Source organism: Crotalus tigris, unplaced genomic scaffold, assembly GCF_016545835.1.
Source record: "Crotalus tigris isolate CLP2741 ecotype Arizona unplaced genomic scaffold, ASM1654583v1 scf7180000017754.2947050, whole genome shotgun sequence".
NCBI lineage: Eukaryota > Metazoa > Chordata > Lepidosauria > Squamata > Viperidae > Crotalus > Crotalus tigris.
The window spans coordinates 981,582-1,005,158 of NW_024096616.1; the positions used below are offsets into that span (position 1 = coordinate 981,582).

At 37.4% G+C, this 23,577-nt stretch overlaps 1 protein-coding gene and 1 long non-coding RNA gene across 4 annotated transcripts in view; one reads left to right on the forward strand and one right to left on the reverse strand.

The window, feature by feature from the left end:
- The window catches only part of LOC120306863, a 42,193-nt gene extending 27,077 nt beyond the window's left edge, over nt 1–15,116 (forward strand). Inside the window, exon 3 of the long non-coding RNA XR_005556405.1 lies at nt 13,939–15,116. This is a non-coding gene — a long non-coding RNA (uncharacterized LOC120306863). The remainder of the gene's footprint in view (nt 1–13,938) is intronic.
- FLT4 (fms related receptor tyrosine kinase 4) overlaps nt 1–23,577 on the reverse strand; it is a 113,524-nt gene that overhangs the window by 9,790 nt on the left and 80,157 nt on the right. For 2 of the 3 annotated variants that reach the window (XM_039340850.1, XM_039340849.1), the window contains exons 13-26: nt 21,590–21,949; nt 19,856–20,002; nt 17,742–17,873; nt 17,340–17,446; nt 16,654–16,807; nt 15,971–16,075; nt 11,918–12,031; nt 10,749–10,837; nt 8,117–8,273; nt 6,225–6,319; nt 4,809–4,931; nt 3,554–3,665; nt 2,646–2,745; nt 2,073–2,178 (exon numbers count right to left, since the gene is read on the reverse strand). In XM_039340850.1, coding sequence (XP_039196784.1) covers nt 2,073–2,178; nt 2,646–2,745; nt 3,554–3,665; nt 4,809–4,931; nt 6,225–6,319; nt 8,117–8,273; nt 10,749–10,837; nt 11,918–12,031; nt 15,971–16,075; nt 16,654–16,807; nt 17,340–17,446; nt 17,742–17,873; nt 19,856–20,002; nt 21,590–21,949 — 1,901 coding nt within the window. The remainder of the gene's footprint in view (nt 1–2,072; nt 2,179–2,645; nt 2,746–3,553; nt 3,666–4,808; nt 4,932–6,224; nt 6,320–8,116; nt 8,274–10,748; nt 10,838–11,917; nt 12,032–15,970; nt 16,076–16,653; nt 16,808–17,339; nt 17,447–17,741; nt 17,874–19,855; nt 20,003–21,589; nt 21,950–23,577) is intronic. The other variant, XM_039340851.1, reaches the window with a different exon arrangement.

A 23,577-nucleotide genomic window follows, 5' to 3' on the forward strand; every position in this document is an offset into this window, starting at 1 on the left:
CAGAAAATATGTACTTATGACTTGTAATTTTGATGATTAGAAAAAAGTTTAGATAATAGAAAAAAGTGAGAGGTTTTTTTTGTAACCATAGAGTAAGAGATAATTTTGTAATCATACTTGTATTTGCTGCAAGAAAATCAGAAGCTTCTTTCTATTTCATTTTACCTTTTCTTTCTGCGTGTTTGTCTTTCTTTTCTTCTTTGTTTTCTTTATTCTTTATTATGTTACTTTTTGTTAGCTTTTATTTTCGCTTTAAAACTTTTAATAAAATTTATATAAAATATCATCTTATCAGTTGGGAAGACTGGTAAAATCACAATGGAGAGAGAAAGCATGTAAATTCTTTTGTGATATAAATAAGTCACCCAGTTTGATGACATATAGCATCTGGGGTGGGATGGGAACATGGGAAGAATATCAAAAACAGGGTCACAAAATCTGTGACTTGTAAGTCCAGGGGGTTATCACTAAAAAACATATACACGATCCAATGCAAATAAATAATGTGAGTACATGAATAGGGGAGTGGGAAAAAAACCCGTACAAATAGTAGGCAGTCTTTTAAAATCATTCCAAATCGCAGTATCCCTGTAAGTAGCTCAGCCAGAATGTAAATAGATTAAAATAATAAAATTATAAATTATACAATTGAACTTATTCAGAAATCTTGTCATCCATGGATCGGAATCTAGAATACTTTAACAATATCAAAAATAATACTAATAACTTGGATGGGTTTATAAAAACTGAAAACTAGAAAGTTTCAGAGGCTTCAAAATAGCATTACTGTAGCATTATTCAACATTTCTGATGCCAAATGCAGCCTAATGCAATTCTTATCCTCTGTCTGCTTCCAATTGCATGTTTTGCAGTATATAATAAACTACTATAATCCAAAACTAAATATTGAGCGTAGCCAAGATACAGTTAGTGCATTTCTGGTCATGATATTCTTACACACAATTTATTAATACAAGGTCTAATTGTTTTCTGACTTTTTTAGCATGGAAGGAATCAACCTAGTACTTCCACAAGTTAATTTTTCACTTTGTGCTTGCCTACTTTGCACAAATCATTTTAAAATATATGTATTACGTGTCTGTCCAATGACATTTAATTGAGCACTATAACATTGCATTGACAGATATGCCACCTATTATGTAAAGACATAGAGTCGCTTGAACATGGGAGGTCTCTAAATATGATAAATAAATAAATAAATAAAATAAAAATAAAATGTGTGTCATTCTCACAAACTAATAACCAGCATAAATGCCAGATCACACTAGGTATGTATGTTTACTTAGTAATAACAACATCTGTCTGCAAGCAAGAACAGACAAGACCAAAAAATAGGAAAAATAATAGAAAATGAAGATGCTGAAGAGCTCTGAGACTTTAGAATTCAAGCAGATAGGCACCTGCGATATAATATCCCAGACTTAATTGTTGATAAGAAAGATTAAAAAAAAGTCTTGATAGTGGATGGGGCAGTACTTGGAACTACAGAATGGAAGAAAAAGAACTGGAGAAAATTAACAAAATATAAAGACCTGCAAATAGAAACAGAATGATTGTGGCAAAAGAAAACAAAGGTAGTGCCAACAGTAATAGGTGTCTCGGGTGCAATCCCAAAACAACTGGAGCACCACTTGAATACCATCAGCATTGATAAAATACCACGAGTCAATTGCAAAAGGCAGAATTACTTGGAACGACTTACATCTTGCAATGACACCTTTGATACCATTAAATATCAACATAGGATCACCCTAGGTCCCTGAGAAGGACTTAATAGATCAGTGTTTCTCAACCTTGACAATTTTAAGGCATGTGGACTTCAACTCCCAGAATTCCACAGCCAGCAATGCTGGCTGTGGAATTCTGGGAGTTGAAGTCCACATGCCTTAAAATTGTCAAGGTTGAGAAACACTGGACTAGATGGAGAAAAATGCCAAATCCATTTTGAACATCTGGCTGACTGTGCGACAAAACCATAATAATAAACTCTTTCCAGATATTGCTGACTACTTCAGCTTGCCTTTGTGTTCCGATAATAATTGGAAACTGACCTGCTGAACATTCTCTTGAAGAAGATCTCCCAGGATCTCAACCAAATCAGAGAACGTTGGCCTTTCTTTGGGATCTCCATACCAACAATTCAGCATTATTCTGTAACTGCAAAGAATCAATTTTTGCATAGGATTAATGAGGTACAGATGAGATGGAAAAGCTCTGTAAAGGAAAAACCCAACTTTAAGCTGGATGCTGTACTTGAGGCCAGTTGTGTTGCTACAAAAGAGATGTAAGCAGTTAGACCAGTGGTTCTCAACCTTTCTAATGCCGTGACCCCATAATACAGTTCCCCATGTTGTGGTGACCCCCAAGTGGGTGTGGCCACCAATAAGAGGGAGTAGGACAGCTAGGGAAAAGGGAACAAAATGGTGGACAGCATGGTTTGGTGACCCCCATGAAATGGTCGTTCGACCCCAAATGTGGTCCCGACCCAAAGGTTGAGAACCACTGAGTTAGACTATAATTCACCTCAGTCTCCCATACAAGAAGCTCTGAAACCTCCTGCAGATCTATAAATTGTTGATTTAGTATCTTCATTGTTGGCTATATATTGAAGTACTTTGACTCACATTTCTGCAGTAGCATATTCTGGAGCTCTCATCCTGGTGCCATCTTTTAGTCTTTGGCAAAATTCCTCATTGATTTGTACTCCAGGGTAAGGGGAGGCTCCTGATGAAGATGCCGTGGTATAAAGAGAAAGAGGAAGAAAAAATAACAATAGATGGATTCTTGCAGCTGTACCTATCTACTCTTTTGATACAATGCAGTACAGTAAAATACAGGCATTTTTAAAATTAGTTCTGTAATGGAACTTATTTCACAATGATCATTTTGCAGCTACTCAGAAGCCATTAAACAAGCTGAAACATCCTCTATCAAAAGGGTCAGAATCACAAGATTTGTTTGCGGTTGTTCAATAACTACTCAAGACATTTTCAAACCTTAATTTCTAAAATTGGCATGATGTGGAAACGTTACAAACATTCTCAGAATTAAAAGTAAAGTGCACTTCAAACTAAGTTTGACTCCTAATGACTTTATGGAATATCCATGTAATTTCCTTGGCAAGAAGATAAAAAAGGCTTGTCCCTGTCTTCCACAATGTTTTTTAATTTCAAAATCTAGCTTATAGTGCTGGGTACCTCTTGCTGGTCTCTCATCCAAACACTGACTCTGTTTAGATTGTTGAGATCAGTTAAAATCAGGTTGCCATTTTAATTATAGCTGGACCATTATTAAAACCTGGCTTATTATTTTTGAGATAGCAGATCATTGACATATGCAGCATCCAGTCATATTTGCAATTATGAAGCAAGTAAACTGGCAGATGATTTTTGCAATTGATCACTTAACTGTAGGAAATACAGGTGGTGGAACCCCCCCCCAAATATGGGGAGTCTTGCAGTCTAGGTTTAGAACTGTATGCTTATAAAAACCATAGCTAATACCATGAAGAGTCCAAATATTTAATACTTACCTAAAGAGAAGATCTCCCACAAGAGGACTCCAAAGGACCAGACGTCACTCTGAGTAGTGTAAACTTTGTCAAAGATGCTTTCTGGAGCCATCCACTTGAGTGGAAGACGGGCCTATAGGACAGTGATAGCAAGGTACATTATATGTTACAGTGCAAGAAAAACAATGTATTTTTTTTAAAAAAACACAGGAAAGTCTCCAGAGATTCTATAATAGTGTTTGAAGATGGGCAGAAAATATGATAAATAAGAAATTTTCATTTTCAAATAACAGGAAGTTGCAATCTGGTATAATCTGATCTGCCTAGATACTATAGCTCATTTGCTGTGAGTTCCAGAATAAGGCAAATTTGGCTCACATTTAAATTCAAACAGTACCGATTATAAAACAAAAACAAAAACAAAAAAACCCAGAAGTATTTCAAGATGATGTTTAAATGTTATTTACTTGTTCCCTCCAAGCAGTTTTGTAAACTATGGGTTTGCAAGAAAAAAAGTCATATTTTCTACTTTGTAAGTTTTTTTTTTTAAAAAAAGTTGTATCAAGAGGTCTTTATTGACAAATGCTTGACTCCCAGATTGCATTCAAGCCCTGCTAAAGGCTATGGAGTATATTAGTGGTGGGAAGCAAGTGGCTTCCAGTTGATGTTGACTTCCAATTCACATCAGCCCCAAACTGATGTGAATTGACAATGGGCAGGAATTATGGTACGGCAACTGAGAAATACCCATGAGGGCTTCTTCCAAGCAGGCATATATTTTCCATCTTGTACACTGAATCAAATACTTAGTTTATATCAAGAAGTTACACTAGATCAGGGGTCTTCAAACTTGGCCCTTTTATGACTTGTGGATTTCAACTCCCAGAATTCCTTAGCCAGCATGCCTGGCTGAGGAATTCTGGGAGTTGAAGTCCACAAGTCATAAAAGGGTCACGTTTGAAGACCCCTGCACTAGATAAAACATTTGTCTGCCTCATTCCTTTAGGTATCATTCTTGGGACAAACATTTCCTCTGCATTGGGATGCCCAAAGGTATGGTAAATAAAATAAATCCAACATCCATAGAGGCAATATCTTCACTGGTCTAATTAACTATCTACACAATAGTACTCATTCCACTATAAATTTTGGATTTTCCCCCTCTCGTGTTTAACACAGCTATATTGATTTTTATACAATAACACTGAAAAATACTGACTAGCAACTAACTTATGAAACCAGTTCCTTTTTATCCCAAGTACAACCCAGAACTCACACTGCCCTTCCTGACATAGTCAGGGTCTTTGTAGATATCCCGAGCCAGACCAAAGTCACAAATCTTCACCACATTGTTCTCTGACAACAAGATGTTCCGAGCTGCTAAGTCTCTATGGATACACTACAGGAAAATGGAGAAGGGAGCAGGGAGAAATCCCAAATAAATTAAATTTTAATACAAAAGGAAAACTGAAAAAAGAAAAACGTTTAAATCTCTTTCAGGCCTCTACTCTCAATGAAATATACTAGTAAAAAGAAGAATTAATCATTTCCAGGAAGTACTGAACATCTTATGTTCTCTCTCGTTTATTTGCAAAACCATAGATATGATTGTAAGAAAAAAAGTAAGAAATGCTGTTCTGGATCAGATCAAAGGCAATCTGGTCCAGTATCTTGCATCTCAGGGTAGAATGGCAGGTGCTTCCAGAACTGCATAATCAAACATAAGTAAACCTTGCTCTTAATAGCTTTACGCTGTCTCTGCCTGACCGAGCAACTGAAACAAAGTGGCACAGGTGGGACCTACAATACAACTGCAGCATGAAGTACTCCTGTTCAAGGGTGTAGCAGCCAGCCAGCCAGCTGTGCATTTCAAGGATGTTGCATTTCCCACTGCTACTTATACATTCTAGAAAACAGCTGGACAAGTGATAAAAAGTGCCCAACTGACTATTTCTATGGGAGAGCAGTGTTGGCTGCTCCTGCTTTAGGCATCAATGCTCCACCATGTGAACCAACAGACACACAGAAAAATGTCCTGAAACCTCACATGGATGGGTTTCATTGGTCAAGCTGTCTGGCGAGTAGTCATGTCTAAAAATGCATTTCCCAACTGAAAGTTAGTTCAGAAGGGGGAGCAATGTTGACTGCAATTTACTGGTTAGGTTCTCTCACTTCATTTTGTGGATCCTGACTGGCTCAAGGTTGATACCATCCTCCTAAGGTCAGTAAAATGAGAAGATTGTTAGGGGCAATATGCTGATATGGCAAACTGCTCAGTCTGTAAAGCAATGTGGTACAGTATATAAGTCTAAATGCTATTGCTATTGCTATCAGGCCCTACATGTGATCTGTACAGTTGGTGAGAAAACAGTCTCTCTCCTTTATTGGATAACTCCTTCTCAATCTATAACTTAGTATTGGTTGAACAGATGGTTCAACCCATAGTCAGGCCTTTTGTCAAAATTTGCATCCTACTTTGCTCCATTCCTGCTCTCACCCCATAAGAAAAACAGATTTTCTTCTACAGACAGTGGAATTCTCTGCTTTCCCTATCTTTTTCCATAGCTTCTCTATATCGGATTTCATCCTGCATCATTCTGTGGATTATTGATATTTCTCCCCAATCATAATTACCAAGAGAAGAAACATATTGAGATGGATGGACGGGCGGACAGACAGATAGATCACTTACCTTTCTAGAGGCTAGAAACTCCATTCCACGAGCAACCTGAAAGCTGTAGCAGATCAGATCTTCCATTGTCAGAGGGCTTTGCCATAAATCATCCACTGTATAAAAGTGCAAGTAAGAAGGTTACATTCTGTAGGTTGGCAGTGGAAAAGAAAAGGTTGCTTTCCCCAGGCAACAGGATATATATGCTGCATTTGGAGGAGTGGGGGGGGGGGATGTCTCACAGAAATCTTGCTAAGTAGAAAAAGATAGTGGAATAACTGGGATCCATGACTATTGTCCAGGACAAAGTTATTGTTGATTATTTGTTAGTTAAAACAAACTAGGTGGCTGACAACCAAAGAACAAAAGCATCCTGTCATACAGCATCACAAAGAAGGCGGTGCAGAGAGTGGTGAGGAGTTATTAGATATCTATCCATTAATTTAGGTAGATCTTTTATCTGCCAGGACTCAACAGTTTAATTATGAGAGATTTAACAGCAAATAAACATGAGTTCTGTCAAACAAATTGAAACTGAATTGAGTATGTCTTTTGGGGAGGTTTTCTGCATCTGTTTCCTGATTGAAGAAAGAAATACACGAGCAGTCAGATAACAAAATTGCTCACCTGCAGGGAAACTCTGTGTTTCTTTTTGCCCAGGTGATGCAAATGATTAAGCCATGGCATGATACTGATCTTTTATAGAATCATATATCTTTGCCATGTGTCCTTAGTTAAAATGGAAAATATTTCTGGAAAGTTTTTTATATTCATAAAGTAACAAATACTGTTTTGATAAAAGGGAACTGTCTCATACAAAATATCTGGGTCTCTAAGAAAGAACTGGGAGGGGCAAAATGTTGAATTCCTATGTTTGAAACAATATGAAAGCAAATATATTTTTATGACTGCAATCCAGCTTCTTATTTAATGAATATGTTAGCATAATGATTATAATTACTATTCATATTGGGGAAATTTCTCAAAGATATATTTGAATAAAGGTACTTCAGTTCTACAACTAGTAACAATAGTATTCATTAATAAAAACTATTATCAATTATAAAACAGGATGAGCACAGAGGTGTTTGTCAACATTATACATATACTCTGATCCAAATAAAAGTCTCTCTCTCTCTCTCTCTCTCCCCCCCCTCTCCCGACACACACACACACACACACATACACACACTTTTCTCAAATTAAGAATTTGGAAAGAAGCAAAGGATTATCCACAAGATATTTCTGAAACTAAATTTAATACATAAATCTTAAATTCATTTAGTGTTCAATATTCTGAATTAATCTGTTTTTTCCCCCTAATCCTGTCTCTTTCAAATACTTTGTTCAAATATTGTTTCTGAGTGTGCTGCCACTGGAATTCTAAATCTTTTCTCTCTGAATTTTGAAGACATATTTAATAAAAAATAAAGAGGGCTTTTAAGGCGATACTATCAAAAGCTCTGACGAAGCACATGCAGTCAGTTTCATGAAATCCTCAATCCTATTACAGACATATCCTCAGTCATTTTTATTTGATGGCATACACTATATAAATTGCATAACACATAAATTCTGGGCCTTTCTTGACTTTATTGTGACCTAATTTTTATGAAGAAAATCTTTAAATAATGACTCACTATTTCTCCATATCCTATAAACTGCCAAGAATTCATACTACTCTAACCATTTACCCTGATGGTGAATAGTCCAGTTCTTCAGGCTCCCTATGCAAAGGCATATAAAACACCCAGTATCTTGCTTGCCCTATTTTTTTCTAATAGCTAAGGTTAGGATAAATAGTAACCCACATTAATTACCATTAGCTTTCAAGATTCATTAAGACCATCATTTAAGAAACCCTGCACAATTAATTATAGTCCTCTGAAGGAAAAACAGACACTATTTTTTACCTTCTTGTATGAAATGTGTTGATGATGCTGTCTGACTCTTGTTCATTAGAAGTCTGTTAAGAATTGCACTGTCACGGGTGCAAGACCGGCTTCTTTTGTCTGCTTGAACTGCTTCCACAATGGAACGAACTTGGATGCGCAACCTTGGGGATTTTTCCTGGGAGGATGACCGGATGACAAAAGTTACTATTAGGAGACAAATTACTCAGTGATTCAGACACTAGGGAGATTTCTTTCATATTAGATCAAATAGTCCAAACACATTAAACTTTATTTAGCAGATAGAAAGGTAAACATGGGAATAGCAGACATACAAGTCACAATACAGATGAGCCGTACAGCTTATAAGATGGGTGGTAAAAATAAGAAATCCCTATTTGTATCTTATAGTGCGTTTAAATGCCAGTCTTTTCTCTAGACTGGCCATCCCCAAATTCTTCTCCATATGCAATAGTGGTGAATATTTGTAGCTTGGGTGCAGGATGAAGATGAAGATTCATTCTCCAAGCTTGTGGATTGGTTTCTGAAGGTTTCATTACCAGGCTAGGTAATATCTTCAGCAGAGTTTAGGGGATGTCAATGTTCTTCTGTTTATAAGGGCTTCAGCTGTGGATGTGTCAAGTGAAGGTCTGTGATGGGTCAGGTATGAGTCATCAATCGATCAACCAGAATCAATCAACCGGCCGTACTCAGCGAGTGGTCCTCAATGGAACTGCATCTATATGGAGGGAAGTGTGTAGTGGGGTGCCCCAGGGCTCTGTTCTGGGCCCAGTACTCTTCAACATCTTCATCAACGATTTGGATGAAGGGATAGATGGGGAACTCATCAAATTTGCAGATGACACCAAGCTGGCAGGAATAGCCAACACTCCAGAAGACAGGCTTCAGATACAGAAGGATCTGGACAGACTTGAACACTGGGCACTAACTAACAAAATGAAATTCAATGGTGAAAAAAGCAAGGTTCTACATTTAGGCAAGAAAAACCAAATGCACAAGTACAGCATAGGTGGCACCATGCTCAATAGTAGTAAATGTGAGAGGGACCTCGGAGTCCTAGTAGACAATCACTTAAATATGAGCCAGCAGTGTGATGCAGCTGCCAAAAAGGCCAACACAGTGCTAGGCTGCATTAACAGAGGGATAGAATCAAGATCACGTGAAGTATTAATACCACTCTTCAATGCCTTGGTAAGGCCACACTTGGAATACTGCATCCAGTTTTGGTCACCACGAGGTAAAAAAGATGTTGAGACTCTAGAAAGAGTACAGAGAAGAGCAACAAAGATGATTAGGGGACTGGAGGCTAAAACATATAAGGAACGGTTGCGAGAATTGGGTATGTCTAGTTTAACGAAGAGAAGGAAAAGGGGGGACATGATAGCAGTATTCCAATATCTCAGGGGCTGCCATAAAGAAGAGGGAATTAAGCTATTTTCCAAAGCACCTGAAGGCAGAACAAGAAGCAATGGGTGGAAACTAATCAAGGAGAGAAGCAACCTAGAACTAAGGAGAAACTCCCTGACAGTGAGAACAATTAATCAGTGGAACAGCTTGCCTCCAGAAGCAGTAAATGCTCCAACACTGGAAGTTTTTAAGAAGAGACTGGACAGCCATTTGTCCGAAATAGCGTAGGGTTTCCTGCCCGAGCAGGGGGTTGGACTAGATGACCTCCAAGGTCCCTTCCAACTTTACTACTATTACTAATCAGAATAGAGCTGGAAGGGACCTTGGGAGTCTTCTAGTCCAACTCCCTGCTCAACGAGTCTTGTGATGGGTCTTGTGATGGACAGTTTACCTCAGGTGAGGGTCATTGGGAGATGAACTGCTCGTGAAAGGGGGAGCTTGCATGGGTTGGTTGAGGGTGGGTATTCTCTCTGGCTGGCTTTGCGGTTGATTTGGATTCTGAGGGGTTCGTAGGCTGGTTATAAGTCAATGTGTCTATTAATGGAATTGCTTGTGGAGTGCCAGGCTTTGATGAACTCACAAGTGTGGCAGGTGGTAGTGTAGTTATGATGATTTTAGTGTTGCTCCAATCAAACTGATGCTGTTTGGTGTTGGTGTGGGTAGAGATTAAGGATTTGGGATCATGGTGTTTGATTGCCAGCCAATGTTCGTGGATCCTGATTTTTAATTGATGTTTGTCCCACGTAGAATTGGTTACAATTCGATTGGAGAAACACAAAAATCATTGGCCATGCTACCACCCATCATGCTCGTGAGTTCAAAGACATACTGCTTTTGAACCTGATTGAGGAAGAGGACAATTTAAAACATTGGAGCAGTAAATGAAAAAAAAAATGTGTATTCTTCTTGCTTTCACAAGCCTTCCTACTTTGGCACATCAGCTGATTTTCTCTTTGCCAGATTCCCAGATTATGAAAATTACAATTTGGAAGTGAATGTTATGTTTTCTCAATAGAGAAGCATCATTATTATCACAATCACTATTCTTCCAACAGGACAGTCACAAAGTATGTCCTACTCATGTAGTCAATTTCCCATTCAAATATCAAACAACAATTTATACATGCAGCATGCTTCCAATTTCATTGCTAAATTTTCTTCAGATCATCACTTTCTCCAAAAATGGGGATTACAAACAGTGCTAAAAAAACATCAATTTACATACCCTGTAAGGGCTGAATCCTTCCCGTTTGGTTCGCAAATAATTGGAGAGGTTTCCATATTTGCAGAATTCAACAATTACCATGAGGGGACCTGCAGAAGAAAAGCCAATGGAGAAAGGAAGGAAGGGAATTGCACAGAAAATGTCAATCATCCAGGTCGCGGTGCTGGACTTTTGCTTCTCATCCAAGACATTTCTTCAGTTCAATTTCAGAACTGAAGAAACTTCTTGGATGAGAAACAAAACGTTTTCAAAGGGAAAAAAGCAAGAAGGTCCAGTTGCCATTCAGAAAAAGCATCTCTGAAGCCCAGAAAAAGTTATAAACTGTAACTGTCTTACAAGGGGGTGGTCAGTTGGTTGAGTTAAATATTACCAATAATAGTTAGCAGCAACTCTGCAGAGTTTCAGTTTCAATGATTTATTTATTTAAAATGTTTACATAGCCACCCATCTTATGGCAACTCATGGTAGGATCTTAATATCTAAAGCAATTGTTTTACTCTTGAATAGAGTGGCGGTCCCCAACCTTTCCAGCTTGGCGGCCCGGCCTGATTCGGGGAGGGGGCATGTAAGTGCCAACCGCACATGTGTGTGCACAGCTCCATTTGTGTGAGTGGCCTGCCCGTGCCTCCACTCATGTGAATGGAGCTTTCCATGTGAGAGGAAGATGCTTGTGCTCGCATACAAAGCTCCACTCGGACGAGCAGTAGGCACTTGCGCGCGCACACAAAGTTCCAGTCATGCGAGCGGATGGCACTTGAGCAGAAGGTGCTTGTGCCCACGCACAAAGCTCCATTTTCAAGAGTGGATGGCGCTCGCGTGCGTCCATTTGTGTGGGTGGACCTTCACGCATGTGTGCTTGCCATTTCTCCCAGCCCGATTTCCAACAGGCTGCATCCCAATCGTGGATTGCGGTCCAGGGGTTGGGGACTCCTGGAATAGAGGATACTCCCCTGCAAATCTTCATAAGTGCAATATTTGACATCTATGGAGATTCTCAGTCATCCAGGTGACTGAGAAAGTGCTTTTTCAAGAGGCAACTGGACTTTCTTGAAAAAGCCCCTTGGAGACAATATTTGACATCAGAACTTCTGCTTAATCCAACAAAAGGATTTTGTAGCATTGCTTTTATTTTTCCCATTTGGCACTCAATAGTGATGAAGCATACTTACCGTTAGGTTTGGTGCAAGCACCCAGGAGATTTACCACGTTCAGATGGTTTCCTATGTGAATGAGGATCTTCAGTTCTGACATGAGAGCCTTGTGCTCACTTGCAGTAGCTCCCTCTGAAACAAGTCTGGCTTCAGTTATACATAATCAGCATTAGTCTTTCAATCACGCAAAGCTATTTATATTTCAGTTTCAGATGAAAGGATAAAAAACTTCTACATTATACAGGGAGAACAATTCATAGTAAACAAAAGATCCCTCTCTTCATGCATCCTGTTTTTAAAGCAGGTCTTTGCAACTACATGCAACCTATTGAATAAGGCCATTCATTTATATGGATATTGTGCCACTACAACAAAGCCTTTTTCATGCAGAGGACAAGATCTTTAACCTCAACTAATAAAATTATTGACCTAAAATCTATTTTGATTACTTTTCCTAAGTACAGATGGATAACCTATAGTGACTACCATCAAGTTGTTTTTTTTTTCAGATACAAAATTTAACATAATCTCAGTGCCAAAGTGCTCATGCAGTGCAACTTTTTGGCCCAATTAATTTGATTGGTAAAAGTTACAGAGCTAGTTCATCCCCTTCTGGTTCTGATTCTGAATCTAGCCACCACCTTTGCTAATCCTCCTAAATGGAGTTTTCTCACACATCAATGACTCTTCACAGGAAAAAGTGTTTATGCTCCCATTACATAATACTGCTCTAATGATCAGTTCCTTTGACCTGAATGAAAACATTATTACACTGAGACTGTTGTGCATATTTTTGTTCCAAATTTGTAGGAAAAATAGGAACATTTACAAATTTCCATAAAAATTAATTAAGCATGCAAGTTCATGATATTCTCAGGGTAAAAACATGTTTGTCCCTGGGCTATAAAATATTTTAAAGAAAATATATACTGTAAATTTACTTACTTTTAAATTAAGTACTTTAATATTTAGAAATAAGGAGGAAAAAAAGGTCCTACGGACCCTTACCCACAAAAGTGAAGGTGAGACAAAATATATGTTTTAAATATGTTTTTTATGCTCTTAAATGAATTTTTAAGCTTTTATTGGGCACTTCACAAAGAATTTAAAAGGATTGCCTGTTATCCTTATTATGGTTGACCAAAGGGACACTTATGATATGATATGCACACTGTTGTCCCATCTTGATTTTTTTGCCTTTAAGTTTGTTAATTGTGGTTTGGGCAAGACCAGTACAGTTTAAGGTTGTGAATCTGAATTATAAGCCGATACTTTAGAATCTATTATTATATGAAACAGTATATAATGTTACTCTTTTATAAGAGAAGGCATGTGTCATCCTGGATTTACAATCCTGGATTGATGAAATATGGTCACTTGGTGCTTATGAACTGAATATATTGATATAATGGAAAGATTGATCAATATTATTCTGTGTGATTGAGGTTTAATGCTGTGTTCTTTTCTATATATATATGATAATAAAATTCTGAAGCATATTGCTTCAACCAAAGGCCATGATAAATATATTATGACAACTCAATACCTACAGGGGCAGCTACAAATGGATGGATGCATAAATAAATTGAAATGATTACTTCAAAATCTAGTTCCACATCAATACTATTTATAAAGACATCAAATTTCAGTTCAGATCTCTGTGACCCAGTAACAGTTTGCCACCATTTCAGCTCTAATTTCAAATCAAAGCAAAACTAATCAAAACAATCATTTATTATGTCTATAATGCCAGATATAAAAATTATATCTGCTAACACATAAATACCTGTAAAAGTTTGATTTAATTTCTGATTATTATTATTTTTTGTATAGAGGTGGAACATTAACAGAACAGAAGCTTGAAGTAGAGCCTAAATTCTCCTACAGCTTGGAATTCTAACTATAAACCCTAGGACATAATAAACAAACAAACAAACAAATAAATCTTCTGATACACTCTGAAGCAGATGGAATAAAAACTTCTTCCTGAGTCATAAACTAGCAATGCTGGTAAACAGTACTCTGTTTTTTTCCAACAGCTGCTGCACAAAAGATGACACTTGAACTTGAGCAAGACCGTAGTGTTCTACTGAAGCAGATGCTGATACTACACATACTGAATTGCAGTATGTCTTATTTATTCTCAACGACTAAAAGTTCTGAGTTAGTGCTCAGATGATGCTAACGCTATCCATACTATCCCAGACACAATCTTCGATCATGGAAGATGCATCAGCATTTTATGGTCATCTCTAATATAATTTATAATATTCAGCTCCTAGCTCTTTCCCACAGAGACTAGCAGTGTTACTTTAGTGCAGATTTTGGACTTGATTCTCTACTACATGACCTCTTTCAACTCTGTGATTGGTTAGTTATTAGTATTAGTAAATTTTGTAATAATAAGAGTGGTAACGCAGGCAGACAAGATGATTCTTTCACAAAGAAGCACTCATAACTCCCAGAAAAATTAGAAGTACCACAGCAAGGAGAAAAGTAGCCCTCTGCTGATTCTATCTACAGTAGCAATAACACATTTCTAATTTCAGTGGAACAGCAACTATTTCTGTACAGTGGAGAGAATAGCTTTAAGACCAAACACCAATTACTAAAAGGCCCTGATTCTGTTGTAACAGCTATTACTCAATGCTTAGCTCTTTGAAATATTTTCCTTGGTTTTCCCTACCCTAATTCACATTGAGGTTAGTTTTAGAATCCCCACAGAGAATTAAAATAAATAGAGATGTAAAAGCTGCAATTTAAAATGTTAAGTTGATTAGAAAAACCTGTTAGTACTTTCAAGTGCCTTAAGCCTTTTTATAAAATGAGATTCTCCACTGCTATCAATATTCCATTATAGTGCTTGGGGCTGAAGACATTAATCAGTTGTATTAACAGCTAAGCTACAAGTAAGATATTCTGTTCTGTTAATTAAAATATTAAAATCTCTTGTCTCCAAACATCTTTCCTTCATGTTTCTTCTTTTTACTTTTAACCTGCCAACAATTATTTCTGGTAGTTTTATGGCACACAAACCTTCAATGTACACTATGCCACATTTAGAATTTTGAAAAACAGAAAAGGATTTATCTAATTCTCCTGCTCCTGAGCAGACAGGTCCAAATAGAGCACAATGTTTGATCTGTGGCCCCAGAACTGTTAGACACTCCTCAGAAATCATGTCTCCCTGTTGGCGTAATTCAGGGGTCTTCAAACTTGGCCCTTTTATGACTTGTGGATTTCAACTCCCAGAATTCCTCAGCCAGGTATGCTAGCTGAGGAATTCTGGGAGTTGAAGTCCACAAATCATAAAAAGGCCAAGGTTGAAGACCCCTGGTGTAACTGACCATTTCTCTCCATTTTGAGATGAGAAATACTAGAACTCCTAAGATAAGCATATAAGTTTAAAACTATGACATTCAAGTTGGCTAATAATTTAGTACTTGCCTGATGGTAAGCTACACTCACTTGTTGTTCAGAATCAGACTATGTGTTTAAGGAATTGCTCTCAATTGAAGTGTTCTGCTCTCTGAAATCTAGTATTGTACAGTGTGCTTTCCTCCGAGTTCTGGGACATGAACACTATTTTACTTTGTAGAAATGATGAACTCTTGTGTTTTTTTAATGAAACATCCAGTAATTATTATCCAAACATTATTCACAGTATTACTTATTTCAATTAATGCATTTTATTAGGTATTTATAAGTTGATTAGTTGTCTACAAGTGACTGCTTCTTGAGCAATACCTGAGAGCTCTGTTGGGGAGAACATTTAACAGATATGAAAAGATTATTATAGTTAGATGCCAAAAAATGGAATGTTCACAAAAAAGATAGCCAAAGATTATTTTAGTCCAGTAAGATCAGATTTGTGACTTTTCTTTATCAAAGCACAGTTGAACATTCAAGAAGTGATGAATGATAGTTAAAATCATGGGAAAATTGTCTTCCAGAGACAATTAGTAGCTTGATGGTTATTTCCAGATAGAGCACCAATATTCTCATATTTATATAATCTATTTATTTTGCACCAATATTCTCATATTTATATAATCTATTTATTTTGCCTACCTTTCAGCATTTTAACTGCCACAGTTTCACAGCTATTGCTTTTGTTAATTCCAAATGCAGAGGCTTCCATTACTTTCCCAAAAGCCCCATGGCCTAGGACTTTACCTGAAAAAAAGGAAAAAAGAGGGTGCAAAGCAGGCTTTAAAAAAAAAATCCTGATTGCATTTGGAGGAATTTATATACCTATTCACAATAACTTCAGTGAGACCCACACAAAACAGGAAATCAAGACAACAAAGAAATAAAGGTATGAAAAGGAAGAAGAAATAATGGCATTTTCATCATTTACAGGTGGTGTTGCCTTTTCAAAGTAAGGGTAAGGAGAGGAAGTGAGAGAGGCAATGTCAACAAAGCAAAAGGAAGGAAATCACTAGCTGAAGCAGAATGTCATGTCTTGCTTTTGAAAAGAAAATACCAGAAAAGCGAGGGCAACTTTTTGGATTAGACTGGAAAAGATGGCACTTCAATAATTGCTGTATCCACTGTCCATATACTTTTTGCTAGATCTACCATGTTGTATGCATACTGCAATCCAAAACACAGTGGATGTTGGGTTGGGGCAACAAAAACTGTAGATCCTGTGAGTTGCTATTACAGTACAACTCAACCTGTGGTACATACCATTATCAGCAATCAGAGTCCCCATGATTGCTAGAAAGTGTTTACAACTATTCCGCTCTCACCAGCAAGCACCTGTGTACCTAATCGAAGTCTCTCCCGAGGAAATTCCCATTTGTTGGAATCATAGGGCAGGTATTCACACTGTTCTTCCAAAGGGACTTCATTTGGATTCATGATAATGGAAAGGTAGCCCGTCTTGATATCAGCATGAGCAGGCTGCAACACAGAGAAAGCTACTAGATTGTGGTCATTTTGCAAAGGATGTGTGTCATTTTTTAGTTTTCTTGGAATCCTGATCCGTGACACTGGCTCTGTTTGTCTTAGCAAAAAGAAAAATGGTTCTGACATCCAGTCACTCTGTATAACATCTGCTAGAAACCGATTCATTGTGCGAAACTTTTTTCTTATTAGTGTGCTACATTGCATGAGCAAATGACAGACTAGGGGGCTCTATTTGGTTCTTTTCCACAGCAAGGCCAACATTATTTAGTCATTGCTGCCAGCCATTTTTTTCCCGATAAAAAGCAGATAATTCTTGCCTGAAGAGGGGAAAAAACATAACAGTACTGGAATGGGACTACAGAAATTGTTATCCTATATTATCTTCCTCAACTGATGCCATTCAGATGTATTTCCCATTAAGTATAGTAAAATAATCATCTGATTTGAAGGTTGGAGCTGTTTATGATTCTGTTTGCTACTACAGCAAATCAAGCTTGTTAGACAGAGGATGGAAAAGAAGTCTTACTCTCTTAATATTACAGAAGATGAGGATCAAGAGAATCCAGAAGAAGATGGCAATAACCCCAGTTCCGATTAAGATTACAATTTCCACATTGGTCCTGTCATCTGAGCCTATATGACCAAAAGAAATAGGAGAAAGATTATAATAAGTAAATTACAAATCAAAGATACATGCAGAGAGAGCCAAGAAGGAATTGTTGGAAATTTTATATATTTTCTTTTGATTGGGCTAGTTAGGAACAACTTTTTAGGATGTAAATGATGGAGAATGAAAATTGTTTTACTGCATCAGCATAGCAAAAGGCCTTTCTTTCTTCCAAATTGTTTACCTTTGCTCTCCTGCTACTTTCTTTCCAAATATGCCTATCTCTCTATAAAATCAGAGGACTGTAATTAGTAATAGTACCTTCTACAGAAACACTGGCGGAGGAATTCACACAACCTTTGGCATTGCAGACACTACAAAGATAAAGACCAGCATCTTCTTCTCTCACCCTTTGGATACTGAGCCTCTGATTGGAATCTGCCAAGTCAATCCCTGAAACACGGGGAAAGAGAAATGTATTCAGTTATGCATAATAGCATGTAAACTGACACCAGTCCCTTTGACCTTCATTCCTGAATTTATATATTATTCCAGGCAGCTGATTCTAAGCACCACTGTCCATTGTTGGATCTTTCTTTCTTTCCTTCCTTCCTTCCTTCCTTCCTTCCTTCCTTCCTTCCTTCCTTCCTTCCTTCCTTCTTTCTTTCTTTCTTTCTTTCTTTCTTTCTTTCTTTCTTTCTTTCTTCTTTCTCAAGTTTATATAGCTGCCAATCTCATGAATGTGACTTTGGGTGGCATACAATAAAAACTGAACAATTAAGAAAAAAGTATATGTAAAACCACGGGAGGGTATCTTCAAGGCCCTACATGCAACATAGTCATTTCGTGGACTGCCTAAGTCCAAATTGAAGTTAATTTTTGAAAAATCAGTAGAGTAGAGGCCAATCTCACTTGGGTGGGGAACGTGAGGATATAATGTTCCACAGGGCAGCTGCTTGCCTCCCCTGTCCTGTCAGATGCCCCTCCTGCTTAATCTGATGAGATAGGTAAATGTATCTAGGAAAGAGGGTCCCTGATATAACTTGGTTCCATGCCACGAAGGTTGCAAAGGCCAAAACCAGCACCGTGAACTGAACCTTAAGCAGATTGGCAACCAATGAATCTTTGGAGCAGAGGTATAATGTATACAGTGCCGGAAGCATACCTAACTACATGCAATGCCACATTTTGCACGAGTTGAAGTTTTAAGGCTCCAGATATTCTTCAAGGGCAGCCCCATGGAGAGTGCATTATAATAGTCCAGTGCTCCCAAAACTTTTTTCTTCATTATCCAAAACTGCTAATCAGAAAGTTCTTTTTACTTAATATAAATAAAATCTTTTAAGTCAATTTGAATATCCAATCTGTTGTGATTGGATAATAGGTTTGTATGTCCCTAAAAAAGACGCCACTTTTACCCTAGTTTGGGAAACATTGAAATTGTCTGTTTGGAATGTGACCACAGCATGAATAACTGAAATAAAACCTTATTATTATTAGTAGTAGTAGTAATATATTATCTTTACTATTGGCACTTGTACAGTTTTAAAAACATATATTCCCATACTAAAGTAATATCTATAAAACATTAAGATCCATCCATTTGGATGTAGTCAGGAAACAATTCACATAGAAGGTAGCATGTTTTTTCAAAATTATAGTAGTATGCATGTAATACATTACATTCATAATGTGAGACTCTATTCTCAAATGTTCAGAGGAAAACAACCTGAAAAAAAAACTGCCAAAGCAAGAATAAATGGAATTGGGATCTTGCATCCAAAAGAGGAGGTCTTTCTCAAACTTGGTGCAAATTTATTTTCTGTTTTGTCCATAGATCATGTACCCTGAAAGCATCAGGTTGGTGAATGCTGCTTTTATGCATGCAAATATCTACTTGGATAGCTGCCCATATTTTGAGCATGGACATTAATGTGTTTGTGGGAAAGGGAAGGTTCAGGGAAACTGAAGGAATAAATTCTGAGTTGCCTATTTGTTGCTTGGACATAGACACACACTCTTCACAATAATTTATAATTTCTTCTATTTGTTCAGATTCTACGTACTAATTAAAGATTTTTTTCTATACATTGTTGTATAAAGCTACAGGTATAGGTGAACCATTATGAGGACACACTGTAGCACCAGATGTCTGTCAGTCCATCCCTCACCCACCCACTCATCCATCCAATCTTGAATGATTAGAAACTTTCAAGCTTCTGCACTTCCAATCATAGCTGGGCAATTATTTTGGCCATGAACATTCCATTCCTTAAACCAGGGGTCTTCAAACTTGGCCCTTTTATGACTTGTGGACTTCAACTCCTAGAATTCCTCAGCCAGGCTGAGGAATTCTGAGAGTTGAAGTCCACAAGTCATAAAAGGGCCAAGTTTGAAGACTCCCGCCTTAAACCCATAAAACTAACCAACCATACCTGAGACTTCTTCAACCAGCTTTTCATCTTTATACCAATTGATGTTTGGAATGTGTACACCATCCACCTTGCAGCGCATCTCTATAGAATCACTCACATTTACCAGGATGTTTGACAGATTCTGTTTCAACTTGGGCATCTCTAAAGCTAAAGCAATAATATTAAGAGAACATAGATGAAATGCAAGAAATGTGGGAATAAAGAACAGGTACCCTGCATGATGGGACTTGAACACTTCCTTGAAGACAGCACGTTACAAACTGCGTAAAAGTAGAAAATCAAAAATGAACCTTGGCCGTGGCAAATCAAAGGAAAGGTTGCTCTTATTTCATAAAGCATTTGTGCCATTTCTAGTTTACTATGTGATAAAAAAGGGCCAATTAAAATAACTTTCAGGTGATCGAAATCTTAATTTGCTTTGAAAGCCAGTGGAAATATAACATTCCTGAACATTGTAACAGGCTGGATTTTTCCTTCTACTAATCTGTATAGCATTTTTTTCCCTAAAAACTGGAATATCTGGCTGATTCTAATTATCCATGCATGATTCCCCTGGCACTCTTTCAATCTCAATATGTAATTTTTTCCTCTCCCAAACTCCTTTTGTGATTGCTTTTTGGGTGACTGTTGTTCCTGTGCACAACTGGCTATGTTGCTCCAATCTAGTAGTAACATTATAATTGTTACCAATGCAAGCGGCAAGAAAACAGAACCTGCTTTACAATATTTTCTCTTATCTTCTCTTTTCACCAAAGAACTTTGCAGGGAAATCCATGGTTGCTCTTTTTCCATTGTGCAACATGAACGCATAGAGGAAAATTAAAAAGTCATTGGATTCTTCTGCACGCCTAAGCATCTGTTATCCAACTTTAAAAGAAAGCGACATAAAATGGCATTTTTTTTCCTCCCCTGCAATTACTGCCTTATAGGCAACCTGTAGCATGTCCACATGCTATAAATACAAGTTTTGAAATACATATCACATATTTCTCTCTCACACACAAATAGTATCCATTAACGATAAGACAATATTATCTGTATCGTGACAAATATTGCACTGCTTCCACTGTTGGTGATTTCTTAATATAGTAACATATGTTGACTCACATCTTATAAGTGTATATTTTCACCAGGGTTTCCTCCTTCAACTAGGATTGATAATCGACTTTGAATTGTGATTTTGTGAAGCAGAAATTCTGGGTTGTCACTAACATTATCAAAGAAGTTATCATGCTTAAGCTTTTTATGAAATAAGATTTTAATAAGAAATTTAATGAGTCTATTACCAAGCAAGTCTCCTCAGAATAATCTGAATTTAAATGACTGCCAATGCATTTTGGGAAATGGTATAATTCTGGACATTTAAGATCACATCAATTCACAAGACTTGCTTTGAAATAATCAGGGAGGCATATACTGTACTTGGACAGCATTTTATTTGTCATTTCAGACATTACTTTTTTCCTCTGCATATCTACTTGCTATGAGGCCTCAGATTATTTCCATCATCAGAAATCAAATTCCAACTGCCTAAAGTCTGCAAGAATCATCTATGTTCCATAAAGAAATATTTGGAAAGAGATCGGTAACCCAGTTTCAATCCAGAATTTCAATGGCCATTTCAATCCAGAATAAATCTGATTGGTTAGAATTCTCCACAGTGTTATCTGTGGCTAATTCATCTTTCAGCACAACAAGGTTTTCCTGTAAACTTGACTTTCTCAGTATCCTTACCATGTACAGAGATGTATCTTTTGTGGCAGTGTTTTTCACTGTTTTCTCTGTTTTGCACTTCACATACATAGTCTCCTTCATCTTCTAGAGAGATACTTGGGATGGTGAGTGTCAAAGCAGCATAATTGGAGTTAGGTTTGAAAGTCAGTTCACCTTGCAGCTTCACTGCATAGTGGTGGACATTCTTGCAATCCAGGACCAGAGGGTTGCCCTCTTCATAATTTAATCTTGAGAGATTGAGCCGGTACCACTGCAGGTTTTCATAGGTATAGTTATCAGCATTGCAACGTAGTGTCAGGTCTTGTCCCTCAATGGGCTCCTCAGAAGGCTCGGACTCAATTTCAAATCCATTTGGTATGGCTGCCAAGAAAACAAGAAAAGAAAAACAAATATTCAATCACTAAAACAGATGTGGGTTCACTAATGCTAAAGCGTTTGTTTCTAATTCTGCTTATACAATACTACTGCCCTTATTTATTTTAGGTTACATCACACACACACACACACACACACACACACAGAGAGAGAGAGAGAGAGAGAGAGAGAGACAGAGACAGAGACAGACAGACAGACAGACAGACAGACAGACAGACAGAGAACTGTGGAGTCCTTGGTGCTCTGTGAACTTGGTTGTTTGCTTGCAGGCATTTCATTACCCAAGTAGGTAACAACATTAATGCTAGTAAGTGTAGGGTTTGCTTCTTGATTATATACAGTACTTTGCTCCGCCATTGTTGGTGGAGGTGTGGTTTTCTCCTTGATTAGGGTATTGTTTTCTAGTTGATTGTTTGTATAATGTTAATCCCACTTTATCTGGGTATTAGGGAACAAACCCCACACTCACTAGCGCTGGTGGTTTTTGTCGGGCAATTAGTTGTTTACAAGCAAACAGCCAAGCTCACAAAACATCAAGGACTCTGCAGTTCAACCCTGAGCTATATATAGTCTTGTCTGTTGGAAAGATAGAATTGAAATAAATGATCCATAAACAACTCTAATCCAGGCAATGATGAATGAATTACTATGTTATATAGCTACAGCTTCACATTGAAATAATGTCAAGTTCTGTGAAACTAAAGGGAAATTCATTTACAGCCATTATAGGGTAGTACTGATTAATAGTTCAAATTAAAATCAAGTCCTACTATCTCATTGGCTAAAATCATATAACATGCTTATCTCAAATCCTAATTATGAAAACACAGTGGTTGTATTCACATAATATTCCATGCCCAAATTTAAGTTATGGCTTAACATGATTGCCTGCTCAGTTAACACAATGGCTAGGTTTTCCACTGCACTCTGAAAGAGAAACCATTAAACCACATTTTAGCTTAGCGTAGTGATTGTGCGAACTGCTGTCTGTCTGTCTCACATTTGTTTCATTAGTAAACAAAGATGTTTTCTAGAAATCCTAGGGATTCAGTGAGCAAAATTCAAAAGGTCAGCTTCTAAAATCGGAATTATGCAGATTCTATTCAATAGGCAGGGCACTAGGTGGTGCTACTGTACCAGAAACGCTTGGGAATGGGCAATGCCAGCTTTTTAAGATAGACAACCTGAATGTGTGTGTTGATAGAAAAGCAAATCTCTTTCCTTGCTCTAAAACAGAGCTCTTCAAACTTGGTCCTTTTATGACTTGTGGACTTCAACTCCCAGAATTCCTCAGCCAGTGTGTCTAGCTGAGGAATTCTGGGAGTTGAAGTCCACAAGTCATAAAAGGGCCAAGTTTGAAGACCCCTGCTCTAAAACAGCTGTTTGCTTTTCTACCTCACATGACTTTCAACGTATAAAGTCTTAAATATTTTGTCATAGATGTTTTCATTCAGATAAAGTACTTTAAAATACAAACTGCAAACTCAAATGTATAGATTTTATAAAGTGAAATTTTCAAAAGTCCAAGTATTAAAATGAAAATTTCAACAAATTTTGGTTCCGATAATGATTTGGACTAGCAAATAATAAATATATGTTTTAACTCTCTGAAT